Source organism: Salvelinus sp. IW2-2015, linkage group LG25, assembly GCF_002910315.2.
Source record: "Salvelinus sp. IW2-2015 linkage group LG25, ASM291031v2, whole genome shotgun sequence".
NCBI classification, from domain to species: Eukaryota; Metazoa; Chordata; class Actinopteri; order Salmoniformes; family Salmonidae; genus Salvelinus; species Salvelinus sp. IW2-2015.
Genome location: NC_036865.1, coordinates 18113581 through 18128193, shown reverse-complemented (window position 1 = coordinate 18128193; position 14613 = coordinate 18113581). Strand labels below are relative to the sequence as shown.

The following is a 14613-nucleotide window of genomic DNA, read 5'->3' as shown; positions in this document are numbered from 1 at the left end:
CTAGACCGCTATCAATGGAACACTTTCAAACATCTGTGTGATGGAGACAGAAAAAGTAACGTTGAATCCTCCATTAAGTGTTTTCATTGTGTACAAGGATGTAATGCTTCATAGAACCGTTAGATGGCAGCAGTTGCTTAACTTGCATTTCCTTTTTACTGTTATTGAAATGCGCTACCACACTTTCTTGATACACATCTAACGTACCATGGTAGATCTGCTCTCCTATATATTTTACTCTGATGTGTAACTTGTGAATACTGCATTGGGAAGATTACAATCCTGAGCCACAACATCTGTACTGCACTAGGTTGGCTCAAGTGGTCTGTCATTTATGCCCAAGGATATATCCTTTTAATGGTATTCATTCACTGAAATCAGGTATAATCTAGGACTACATCAACTGAAAACGATCACTTTTGGGATAATATAACATGTTGTTCCCTATACCCAAAATACTATTGTATTTATGATAACACACACACAAGTGCATACAGTGGCCAGTTTACTGTGATCATGTCCTGCCCATAACCTGCTTGCCATGATGTCTAGAATGTGTACCAGTCCTCTTACATGATTATGTTATGCCTGTAGGCTATGCCTATGAAGTGATGGCAGGGAGTTTTAATAGTATGACTGCATCGTGATGTATTTGGGAAAGGACTTGGGTAGAGTGTCTTCATGTGAGTGTCTCATCATCCGTAAGACCTCATCTGGATCACATTTGTTGACCATTCTCCTCCCTGTGAGGTCAGCCTACAGCCAGGGCCCCTGGCCCAACTGCCACACCAGGTGAGTATCAAACCATTATGAAGGCAGTACAACTAAATAAAAAAACAGCCCCACATCAACTTTGTCTTCCTCGTGAGTGTGTGTGTCATGGCAAAGCTCATACTCACTCAAATAAAATATTGTAAACCTAATCTCAGTCAGGATGCAGTCCATCACAGTGTGTGTGTAAGTGAGAGAGAAACGGAGAAAAAGAGAGAGAGTGCTTGAAAAAGATTGTGAGTGAGAGACGTGAGCACTGCATGTTGATCCTTACATTTCCAACATTAAAATTACAATCATAAAACGCTGTTACAAGTCTTTATTCTCTTCTTCGTAAATGTCATCGACAAACAAACCATAAAACTACAGTACTTAGGTAAGGAATTTAGAAAACAATAATTGCACAACTCGCCCAGAGCTGCTCCACATTGTTTTAGATTGCCATGGTGGGCCTCCATCTGAACAATCAGTCAGTATAAAACAACAAAACAAGCAGATCACAACAGGTCAACTGGCTTGTGTTTAACAGTAAACAGTAGTAGAAGCGTATAATAATAAAAGTGTAATAATACACATGGATGAGGAATTACAACTCTGCTGAGATGCTCTTTACAACCGTTTCTTTCCAAGGCGGTCTTAACCTGGCCGGACGCATGGTGCCACAAAACCCTAAAGGCCACAGATACTCCATGGGGCGTGATTAAAAACACACGTCCATATAAGGTCTATTGGTGATGGTAATGAGCACCAACTCATTGGTGGGGCTGGGGGGGTCATGGGTCGATCTCCATGGGAGTGATGGTGATGATGGTGTCCTCGTTACCACGGCGAACCACCACCTGCAGCGTGGTGTCCTTCTTGATGATGGTGCTGACGTCGGTTGCAGAGGTGATCTGCTGGCCGTTGATGGAGATGATCACATCATGCTCTTTCAGACCGCCACTAAGAAGAGAAGGACACATCAGAATGAGAACTACAGAAAGAAACATGCTGGATGGAACGGTTAGGTATAGTGCTGGGCAATATGGACAAAATATCAAATCACAATATTTTTCACATTTTTTACAGTATTTTATGTTTTTGAATAATAAAAGTTCTAAATATGCTTTATGAGTAGTTCATTACCCAAGACCCAAGAGTGGCAACACATAAATGATATGTGATTTCAATGGGGCTTTCTCCATTCTAATTGTTTCATACTGTTCAATCCAACTTCAAACACCAAAAATATTTTCAGCAGTTTAATCCATTGTTTTGCACTTTTGTTGTCATTTCCACACTGTGCAACACTTTTTTTAAATAGAAAAACAACTAAATGTAATGTTCTAAGTCGACAACAATGTTTAAACCACATCAGGAGACCACTTTTAAAGTTGGAAAAAACATGAGAAACATGTTTGATTTTTGAGTGTAGTTACCCTTTAATTCAAGTGTGCAGGTACCTAGCACTGTTATTTGGTTTTCAGTGTGTCTGTAGCACATGAGATGGAGTTTGCAAAACAAATGGCTACTTGATTGATGCATATGATCATGTTATCATTCTGTCCGGTAGGGATAGGCTACTTTGTAGCTAGTTAACATTTAATAAGGTTTTGGGGAAAGCCTTTCCATCTCCCAGAAGACGGTTAGGTCTATCATTAGCACTGCTATATTTTTCCGGTTCCTTCATTGTTTGAAAGCTGGATATTTAACTTCATATTATGAGGAATGTCTTACCTTTCTTCAAAGTAACGTTAGCCTATTGTCACGCCCTGACCGTAGAGAGCTTTTTATGTCTCTATTTTGGTTTGGTCAGGGTGTGATTTGGATGGGCATTCTATGTTCATTTTCTATGTTTTGTATTTCTTTGTGTTTGGCCGGGTGTGGTTCTCAATCAGAGGCAGCTGTCTATCGTTGTCTCTGATTGAGAATCATACTTAGGCAGCTTTTTCCCACCTGTGTTTTGTGGGTAGTTGTTTTGTGTCTGCACCAGACAGAACTGTTTCGTGTTGTTCCATTTTGTTATTTTGTCTCAGTGTTCAGTTTTAATAAATAATATAAATAGATCCTTCTCATTCCGACAACGAACGTTACACCTATAGACAAAAATTGCACCATAGAAACGTGGAGGCAATTATTTTATATGACTTATATGCGTTCTCCTGTTCTATTGGTTTTCTTTCATCTTTCTTTCATTGTCCAGCAGCCAAGGGCAATTATCCTAGTCATGTTAGCAACCCATGATAGTTCTAATGGATATCATATTTACATCTCTGTCCATGAAACCACTTGCATGTGCGGTGTGCATTTTAGAACACTGTTTTCCTGCTATTTGTATTTTGGAACATTTGCGGATTGGCCTACCACTGTGAACCTTGCTGCAGTGAAATAATAGTTTATCAACATTTTAAGCTAAAAATTCTGAAATGTTCCATCAGACTTATTAATTCATATGGCGTATACCTCTACTACACTACGTTGATACGCATAGTGGTAATTAAGAAGTGAGTGTACGCATACCTGCGTACACCATTCACTACAACACTGCTCTTAGTACTGTACATTTAGCAACCTAACTAGCCAGCAAACTAGCAATTGGCATTAGCGGCTAACAAGCTTTATTTTAGCCACAACTTGCTAAGAAAAGACAAACTATTTGGTAGACAGTAAGATACATAAAATAATAGTGTAATTATAGAATGCTTGTAGAAAGCAGCACGTCGCCAACATCTTGTTGCATCTATCTGACCATGCAGACTTCAGAGTGAACAGCAAGAAAGTGCTCGTGACTCCATGGTTGAGCAACTGCCCTCTCCTTGAGTGACAGGGGGCACAAACCAAACATTGAAATACCGTTATAGGAGGTTAAATAAAAACCCAAACTGGTCCATGCATCAATACCGGCTGTCCAATCAAAATCGCATCTTTTGACCAATTGGAAAAATATATGTTAATTGTGGATAATCCTTTAAGAAAACCAATGGTCCAAACCTCATGTCTCTATCATAATCAGTTCAAGATTTATTGGCGTTTTTACCCTTGTAGGATTGTCAAAATTAAGGTGACTAAATGGGGGCCAGAGAAAAAAAGTAGTACATTTTTTATTTTTTTATTAAAAAAATTCAGGAAACTAGCATCGCGTCAGCTAGGCTTGGATGCTGTGTGAGAATATACGGTGCTTTCAAGACAACTGGGAACTAGCTGAAATCATGATGTCAGTGATCTTCAGATCGGAAAGTCTGAGCCAGAGTTTCCAACTTGGAAATCCAAACTGGATGACCGTTCATAACTATTTTTCCCAGTCGGAGCTTGTTTATTTCTCAGTTCCCAGTTGTATTGAATGTGGCATAAGGCTACCTGACAGGTTTACCACTGAACTCGTCATATTTCTTCTCAAATCCGAAGGACATATGCCACGTTCAAAACAACTGGGGACAACTGAGAACTCGGAAATCTCTGACTTCCAACTTCAGTGCTTTCAAGATAACGGGGAACAACTGGACAAACTAGCTCTGAAGGGGAAAAATAGTTTGAACTGTCATCCAACTCGGAAAATCTGCCATCTTTCTAGAGCTCTGACTTTCTGACCTGAAGACCACTGATGTCTTGATTTGACCTCATTCTTTTCCGAGTTCCCAGTTGTCTTGAAAGCACCATTAAAACAATATTGGTAAGATAGATGTCGAATTTGAGACATATTTTAGTACACACTGTTCATATTCATTTGAAGTTCCTGTTCTTTTTCAAAGACTTCTCACAAAACAAGCACATCTCTGTGAAATGTATTAAGAGCACTGAGCGTACCGCAAGCTTTTTATTTTCAAAGCCTTTTACATTTATTTCAGCTTGTGTCATGCTAATCTTGCTATTTGCGACCTGCGGAAACAACTTGGAAGATGGCGACCACAAAATGTAAAATCCTCAAAAGTTTTGGCAAGAGCTAGGTGTCGCTCTGTCAACAGAGCTAGGTGTCGCTCTGTCAACAGAGCTAGGTGTCGCTCTGTCAACAGAGCTAGGTGTCGCTCTGTCACAGAGCCTAGGTGTCGCTCTGTCAACAGAGCTAAGGTGTCGCTCTGTCACAACAGAGCTAGGTGTCGCTCTGTCAACAGAGCTAGGTGTCGCTCTGTCAACAGAGCTAGGTGTCGCTCTGTCAACAGAGCTATGGTGTCGCTCTGTCAACAGAAGCTATGTGTCGCTCTGTCAACAGAGCTAGGTGTCGCTCTGTCAACAGAGCTAGGTGTCGCTCTGTCAACAGAGCTAGGTGTCGCTCTGTCAACAGAGCTAGGTGCTTATTATGGGATGTATTAGGTTATGAAATCCGACTTTTTGGATATAATCGTAATGTATGTTAGAGGAAGATCCCACTGAACGATTCCAAACATATTTGTCTTGGTAAAATTTATTTTATAACATAAGGAAGGAAAATGTCATCACCAAAGCACATATTCAACAACTCAGGGCAGAGTTGGTGGACACCCTATATATAGTAAAATACAATATACCGCCCAGTCCTAGCTATAAGATCATTTTAAGGTATAGACTCAATATTGGTCTTTATTGCACTGACAATCAGCTAAGAATGGATTCCATCGGCCTTGTTGCCTTTCACACATTCTATGATGCCTTAGTGCTACAATGAACTGAAATGAAAACAAATTGACCCCTTTCAATTATCCTTCATCAAGACCACAATAATTACAGTAAGTCAGGTGGAGACTGCTTTGTGCAACACACTCCCATAGACCAAACACACCCAGAATAGAAATCTAGTAAAATGAAATTGCACAAAGACTGGAGCGGTTACCAGAAGTGATATCAAGGCCTCCAATTTGCACACAACTACTCTCTAATCACACATGTGAACAGTGGCCGCCACCACCACTTATAATACAGCCACACTTCCACATTCCCCTCATACTACTCAGGAAAACACGACTAACACTTATATCTCCAATGAAACACAGAGAGTGTACTAGGGTTGGGTGAGTGGTCCCAGGAAAACCACAGCATACCCCTTGCTGCTTGAGGGAGGAAGGGGATGGCTGACCTCAGTGTCCCCCAACCCCTCTCTGGTAGAACTGTGGTCGGGAGGGGATTCTTGAGTGGGTGAACAAGAATTTTAAAGTGAGTCTCAGCAATGTTTTAGTAAGGGTGTGTGTGTGTGTGTGTGTGTGTGTGTGTGTGTGTGTGTGTGTGTGTGTGTGTGTGTGTGTGTGTGTGTGTGTGTGTGTGTGTGTGTGTGTGTGTGTGTGTGTGTGTGTGTGTGTGTGTGTGTGTGTGTGTGTGTGTGTGTGTGTGTGTATTTGCACGTGAAAACTGGAGAGAGAGTGTGAATGTGAGTGAGTTTGTGTGGGGAGAGTTGGGCGTTGAGGGTCTATATAAATTTGAAACATGTGTACAGTCAGCGGAAGGAGCCAAAGACAATATCCCTTAGCACAGAAAAAGTCAGATAACTTGTCCTCACACTCATAAGAAACCTCCACTGTTGGTGAGATGGAGTGAGTTTCTACTATCCCTGTTAGTTTGTACTTACGCCGCGGCCGGCGTTTTAGATATCACCTCCATGACGTACGCTCCAGAGGTGACATCAGGGAAGTCTTTGTGTCGCACCTTCAGCTCCTTGGTTAACCTACAGAGTGAAGGGGAAGAGGTGCTCCGTTTTAAGAAGAAGTCCTCTGTTTTCCATATCAAACTGAAATGCAGTTCACCAGGTCCAGTTCAAATACATTCTTTTTGACAGCTTTGAATAACTGCATTTTCCAGTTTAGTGTACACATTCACAGTTTCAAATCTTTCTTTGCATGTATCGGGAGTTGACGGTCCTAGAAAAGAAAAGTACCATCTTTATCCTTTTCATTACAAGTATAAGGTGAGTGACTAAGGATCTACTTACGCTGGGGTGAGTGTCATCATCCTCACACCAATGTATCTCTTCTTTGTCACAGCTCTTCCTAAGGAAACACAACAACAAGAAAACCACCAGGTTTGCAATGGGGTATACCTTTCGACTTGGAGGATAGTTGAGTGATTCTGAAGCTAGGCCATGGGTTAAGATTAGTTATAAAGGGGCTTGAATCAAAATGTCTGTAAGTGTTTATGGTTATCCTCAAAACATGTGGATAAGAGTGTAGACAGAACCTTACACTAATGGGACATATTTAGATGTTACACACAGGATGACCATAGGGATTTAGCGTCCTACCTCGGGACTGTCTGTCGTAGGATTCAGTCAGGAACTCTTGGATCTTGTCGGAGGGGATGGCGAATGAGATACCAGCCGTCACTTTCAGAGTGTTGATCCCGATCACCTCACCATCCTTCAATAACACAATCAATAACAAAGTCATTCAAGTAGTGTCTGACAACCAGACTGACCAGAATCACTCATAAACAAAGTGACACACTAATAACACTGTAACACTCCTACACGCAATCACACAGTTGCATACAGTCTCAAAATATTATGTGCCATCATTCAGACACATTATCTGCTGTCTATTAGACATGTACAAAAACTGTATAGCTGTCAATAAACAAACAGTATTCTCACCAGATTCACCAGAGGGCCTCCTGAATTACCATACTGTAAACAGAAAATAACATTACTGTAACGCTCGTCGTTAGGTGGAAGAGAGGAGGACCAAATCGCAGCGTGGTACGTTTCCATATTTATTGGAACACTTATAAACACGAACAAAACAATAAACAAAACGAAACCAACGACGCTACAGACCTGAACATGTGAACCTAGWGAAAACAAAGAACGCAATGAACAGGAACAATCACCCACAAACAGTGAACACAGCCTACCTAAATATGGTTCCCAATCAGAGACAACGTAAAACACCTGCCTCTGATTGAGAACCATATCAGGCCAATAATACACACCTAAACCAATGAAACACAAAACATAGAATATACCCACCCAGCTCACGTCCTGACCAACTAAACAAAGACTAAACAAAGGAAATAAGGTCAGGAACGTGACAATTACTTCAGTTCTCAGTTCACAATCCTTTGTGATGTGTGTGTATGTGCGTGCATGTGTTCACAGACTCACGTTGATAATAGCGTCTGTCTGAATGTATTCCATTTCAGAGTTGCGTAGGCCCAGCTCCTTGCCCCCTCGTTGGGTTGTGCTGACTATCCCTGTGGTAACTGTGTTCTGGAGGGAGAAGGGGCTTCCGATGGCCACCACAAACTCCCCAGGCCTCAGGTCTGACGAACGCCCCAACATCAGCACAGGAAGCTTGATCTGTAGGGGGGACAGGTTAGGGGGGAGATATTTAATAGGTACACATCCCTCAGTAACATTGAGTTATATCTAAGCAGCAGCACTAGACACTGTGGGCCGTAAAACTATCCTTCCCCACATACATACCATTGGAGGCTCCTCAGAGGAGGAAGGGGAGGACCATCCTTTCACAATTTCATAAAAATAAAAATAGTAAAACATTGAAAAGGTTTTAGATAAAACTGTACTAAATATATTAATGTCACCAAATAGTCTACAGTAGCCTCAATAGCACTGTAATGAGTGCGCTGAGAGTCGGGAAGCAAGTACAGGGAGTTTGTGTTTTAATAAATAAACAAAACAATAAACACGAAACACAAACAACGCACTGACATGAAACAGAGTCAATAACACCTGAGGAAAGAACCAAGGGGAGTGACAGATGTAGGGAAGATAATCAAGGAGGTGATGGAGTCCAGGTGAGTGTCATGAGGCGCTGGTGCGCTTGACAATGGTGACAGGTGTACGGGATAATCAGCAGCCTGATGACCTAGAGGCCGGAGAGGTAGTATACGTGACAAGCACTCTATAGGGTAGCACCATGGTATAGCCGGAGGACAGCTAGCTTCCGTCCTCCCCTTGGTATATTGACTTCAATACAAAACCTAGGAGGATCTTGTTTCTCACCCCCTTCCATAGACTTACACAGTAATTATTATGACAACTTCCAGAGGATGTCCTCCAACCTATCAGGGGTCTTGCAGCATGAACTGACAATCAAAGGATCAGAGAATGAATCTAGTACTGAAAGAATAAGCTACAGCTAGCTAGCACTGCAGTGCATAACATATGGTGAGTAGTTGACTCAAAGAGAGAGAAAGACAGTAGTTGAACAGTTTTCAACAAAAACTGTATGTAGTGAGTTTACTAAAGCATTAGTTTCATTGGCTATGTTGACTAGGACGTTACTTTAGCTAATATGGTGACAACGATGAAGGCTGTGTGTAGCTGTTATGACATGGTTTGGCTTGGAATGTTTTTTTTTGCCTGGTCACATACATCTGATGTGTTGTTCATTGAAGTCCACAAACGAAGGGAAAGGGTGAGAGGAGGAGAGTGCATAGAGGCGAGAAGGAATACAATGTGACTGCTATGAAAGTGAACTGTGTTTATGCATGATCAGGGGTGTATTCATTCTGCCGATTCTGTTGAAAAGCGTTTCTTAAACGGAAGCAAACGAAACAGGGATAAAAATACCTGAATTTGTCCAATAGAAACTCTTGTTTGCAACTGTTCGACTAAAGATTACATCCAAGATAAGCTAGATGCAGGCAGTGAATGTGTCACTGTCTGTCCATGTGTCACTGTCCATCATCTCAAATTTCTCTCGACCTGTGTGCACCTACATTGTAAACATTCACTCATAGGCTAGGTTGTAGCCACCTCATGATGGATATAGGGAAAATTTGAGTATCATGTAGTAGCCTGAACCTATCGTTGTTACATTGAACTAGGTGAATGGAATATGAATGAGATTCATCCAATATACTGTAATAGAAATAAGGCCATACTCATGAAAAATAAACAGCACTGACCGCCAGTGATATAAGGATGCCTTCAGAAAGTATTCACAACCCTTATCGTTTTTCACATTTTGTGGGATTAAAATGGATTAAATTGGCATGTTTTGTCAACGATCTACCCAAAATACTCTATGATGTCGAAATGTGAACATTTGTAAAAAAATAAAAAAAAATAAAAGAAAAATAAATAAAACACCCTGAGTAAACACATGTTAGAATCACCTTTGGCAGCGATTACAGCTGTAAGTCTTTCTGGGTACGTCTCTAAGAGCTTTACACACCTGGATTGTGCAACATTTGGCCATTATTATTTTCAAAATTCTTCAAGCTCTGTCAAATTGGCTGTTGGTCATTGCTAGAGAGCCATTTTCAGGTCTTGCCATCGATTTTCAAGCAGATTTAAGTATTTGTATTTATTATGGATCCCCATTACCAAGGCAGCAGCTACTCTTCCTGAGGTCCAAACACATTAAGGCACTTACATTACACATAAAACAAAAGATAGAACAGTATATCGTTTAACACTATCACACCACCACATATCCAAGTCAAACCAAGTCAAACTTGTAACTCGGCCACTCAGGAACATTCACTGTCTTCTTGGGAAGCAACTCCAGTGTAGATTTGGCCTTGTGTCTTATGTTATTGTCCTGCTGAAAAGTGAATTAATTAATTCCCATTGTCTGGTGGAAAGCAGACTGAACCAGGTTTTCCTCTAGGATTTTTGGCTGAGCTTAACTCCATTCCGTTTATTTTTTATCCTGAAAAACTCCCCAGTTGTTAATAATTACTAGCATACCCATAACATGATGCAGCCACCACTATGCTTGAAAATATAGTGCTGTACTCAGTAATGTGTTGTATTGGATTTGCCCCAAAGATAACACTTTGGGTAAAAAAAAGGACAAAAAGTTAGTGGCTTTGCCACATTTTATACAGCATTACTTTTGTGCTTTGTTGTAAACAGGATGGGATGCATGCTTTAGAATATTTGTATTCTGTACAGGCGTCCTTATTTTCATTCTGTCAATTTGGTTAGTATTGTGGAGTAACTACAATGTTTTTTTTAATCCATCCTCATTTTTCTCCTATCACAGTGCATCTCTTTTATTAGTGGCCACTGGCCAGTACCTCAAAACAGTACAAATCCACTTATGTTAAACTCTTGAACAACTGAGACTCCATGGTAAGGAAACCATGAGCCAGAAACAGTGCCTAGACAGACAGACAGACAGAGGGTATATTTATCCATCCACAGTTTCCCTGTCTGCATGAAATCATCTCCCTTCTGTTCAGTCATAGCCAATGAGTGTATGGTCATAGCCCACGCGTCGCCACATCACGTTGAGTGTGTAGTTCCCAACACACCACCCAACAAACTCCCTGACAACAGCACAATCTTGAGAGACCTTTCCCGGTTGTTCCCCTGTATCCATTTTGTTTACCCTGGGTTATAAATAGAGTCACAGTGTGGAAGCTAAGGTAACTGAGACTGACTGGCCAACAAGCCAAAGATACACACAGACAAAAGTCTCTGTATCCAAACACAGAAACACGTCCTGTAATCAACTACCCAGGGATATTCATAGTGCAGTGCCATCATAAAATATGATAACACTACATTTTCCTTTCCAATATAGTGTACACACTAGGTTATTACATGGTGATTGTCATCTCTGCGGAGTGACGACATAACATAAGGGCCACTTTTGACTGCTGACCGTTGCCAACAATAGCTGAATAGGTCTTTATACAGTATAAAATCCATCTAACACTCTAAGACGCCATTTGAGCTTTTTGGGTTGAGGAAACTCAGTGCGAACTTGACCCCTGAGGTGTAGCCTAGGTATTAATAGAAGATGACAGTTAGAAGATGAGAGTGCGTAACCCCACCACCACTCCCTCTAATTTCTTTCATCCAGACTTGACACCGGAATAGCAGTCTGTGAACTGCTATCCAGTCTGTGACTCCCCACACACACACCCTCACAAACACACCACCCCGTACCTTGACCCCACCGAGTTAAAGGGATAAGCAGATGGAGGGAGGAAGTGAGAGAAGTCAGCCCGATCTGAATCCCTAACACTGAGACGGTCTACCAACCGCTTGCTGTGGTGATACTGGTAATAACAGCGTGATCAATATAACATTGACCTGTCGCTTATTGAATTGTCTCAGCCCAGTGAATAATGAAAAACACAACTTGACAAACACCTGCACATATCCATCTGCTTCCACACAATGCTGCCACTGACTTGTGGGCGGTACAGTCATGCGTACACACATTAACTCATACACTGTGGATGCCAAGGCTAGCTGATATGAGCCCTTGAGGGTGGGAGTGTCTAGGTGTGAATAGGAATAAAGCAAACATCAAATGGCTATTCATGTGTGAGGACTGTTAGTCTAGCTATCACCTACTGACCACTTGTACTCAGCTGCTTTTTGTCCTTGTGGATACCGAGTCGAATACTGTAAATGTAATTTCAGTGCTTCTGACTTTCTCTTGACCAGAAGTGACTCACCAGGTTGTTTTGGACCATGGGCCTTAATGCATTAACACTCATCCAGGGTTCTATACTTACTTTTTCCACTGGTGACACTGTTGCACCAAACATTTTCAGTTTGTGGCACCAGCACATGATTTGGTTGCACAATTTTTTTTATTACAAACAATGAGAATTGACCTGGCCTGTGTCCCATAATGTTCATGCATTCCATACAAAACCAGGCTAATAATGACTAGCCATCTTTCAAATTAGCTTGTGTTCCTTGAGTTGGGTAGATTAACTCTAACAGCAAAGAAAAGAGACTGTTTAAATAAGAGACTGTTAAAATAAGAGACTGTTCAAATAAAGTGCAAAGTTCAAAGTGCCATGTGTTATTTTCTACACAACCTTCCAGAGGGTAGAATATGAAAAAAGTATACTTGATACCAAAACGATACAACAGCAATAAACTTTTTGGCTCTCATAAGCACCCGTTTTAATAGAAAAACAACCAAATTGGATGTAATATGTCAACAACAATGCTTAAACCAAAATAGGGAACCTTTTTTTGAGGTCTGGATAAAATCTGAGAAATTTAGATTTTTCAGTGTAGTACCCCTTTAATTCAGGTGCACACCAGCCAGACAGTTGTATTTGGCTAGCAGTGTTTTTGTAGCATACTTGTGATGGAGTTTTCAAAACAAATGGCCACTGGATTGATGCAAATAATCATGATTCTGACAGGTAGGCATAGGCTACTTTGAAGTTTTAATTGCTTTTCCATCTATCCAAAAACAATTAGGCTATCATTAGCATCGCTAATGGCTACAAACAGTGGTAGACATATAGGCCACATGGCTACATGCACCGCACACAGCAGGGCTCGACATTCAGTTAATTTTGCCAGTAGTACACAGGGCCAGTGCCCTGCAACTGAAAGCTACTGCCTCAAAGGAACAAAAATACTGGCCCAGGTCAAGACTTGACAGGAAACTGAATGATGCGTGCATAATTTCAATAGGTCATTTGATCTTTCATACAAAAAAAGCCTATAGAAAAAAGATTTTAAAAATATATATAAAGTAAGTATGCATTACCACTATAAGAATGCCTTTTTTAATAAGCCTACCCAATGGCATTGACATTCACATAATTTTTTTTAAATTCTAAAATACACTGAGTGTACAAAACAATACACATGCTATTTCCATGACATAGACTGACCAGGTGAATCCAGGTGAAAGCTGTGATCCCTTATTGATGTCACTTGTTAAATCCACTGAAATCAGTGTTGATGAAGGGGAGGAGACAGGTTATAGAAGGATTTTGCTTTGAGACAATTGAGACATGGATTGTGTGTGTGTGCCATTCAGAGGGCGAATGGGCAAGACAAAATATTAATGTGCCTTTGAAAGGGGTATAGCAGTAGGTGGCAGGCGCACCTGTGAGAAGCACTGGAGTCAACATGGGCCAGCATCCGTGTGGAACGCTTTCGACACCTTGTAGAGTCCATCCTCCCACGACACAAAAACAAACAGCTTCAGGAATCCATCTTTTTAATCATTTACATAGCCAAGATTAAAAATAGCATTATTATAATGGCCTAATCTTTTCACTGGCCCAAGCTGGCCACAACAGGGATGATTGACTGGTCTGGAGGGTTTCCACAACCTCCCATGCATGTGGAGCCCTGACACACACAGACAGGGGCAGTCGCGTGTGTCACGTTCTGACCTTAGTTCCTTTTTTATGTCTTTATTTTAGTTTGGTCAGGGCGTGAGTTGGGGTGGGCATTCTAGGTTGTTTTTCTATACGTTATATTTCTATGTGTTTGGCCTAGTATGGTTCTCAATCAGAAGCAGGTGTCGATCGTTGTCTCTGATTGAGAATCATACTTCGGTAGCCTGTTTTCCCACTGAGTTGTGGGTAGTTGTTTTCCGTTTTAGTGTTTTCACCATTCGGGACTGTTTCGGTTTTCATTTTGATTCTCTTGTTCTTTTTGTATTTTGTATTCATTCTCATTAAAAGTTATTATGGATACGTACCACGCTGTAACGGTTTTCTTCCAGGGGTGAAGGAGAGGACCAAAGTGCAGCGCGGCTAGTGTTAAACATGTTTAATGAAGAACAAGTGAAACACTACAAACAACAATACAAAATAACAAATGTGCAAAAACCGAGACAGACCTATCTGGTGCAGACAATCACAGAGACAGGAAACAAACACCCACAAAATCCCAACACAAAACAAGCCTCCTATATATGATTCTCAATCAGGGACAACGATTACCATCTGCCTCTGATTGAGAACCATATTAGGCTGGACATAGAAACAGACAAACTAGACACACAACATAGAATTCCCACCCAGCTCACGTCCTGACCAACACTAAACAAGCAAAACACATAATAACTCTGGTCAGGACGTTACACACGCTGCATTTTGGTCCACCTCTCCTTCCACCAACGAAAGCCGTTACACCGTGCCATTGTTGCCTCTTTAGAAAGTTGGTTAATTTTTTGTCAATTGCACATTACAGTTTGAATAAATCATGAT

The 14613-nt window shown here is 41.0% G+C and overlaps 1 protein-coding gene across 1 annotated transcript in view; it reads right to left on the bottom strand.

The window, feature by feature from the left end:
• Positions 1–1336: 1336 nt before the first annotated feature.
• Positions 1337–14613, bottom strand: part of LOC111951594 (serine protease HTRA1A) — a 35787-nt gene continuing 22510 nt past the window's right edge. Inside the window, exons 4-9 of the mRNA XM_023969763.2 lie at positions 7811–8005; positions 7301–7333; positions 6953–7067; positions 6644–6701; positions 6284–6379; positions 1337–1713 (exon numbers count right to left, since the gene is read on the bottom strand). Of these exons, the coding sequence (XP_023825531.1) occupies positions 1545–1713; positions 6284–6379; positions 6644–6701; positions 6953–7067; positions 7301–7333; positions 7811–8005 (666 nt within the window). The 3' untranslated portion in view covers positions 1337–1544. The remainder of the gene's footprint in view (positions 1714–6283; positions 6380–6643; positions 6702–6952; positions 7068–7300; positions 7334–7810; positions 8006–14613) is intronic.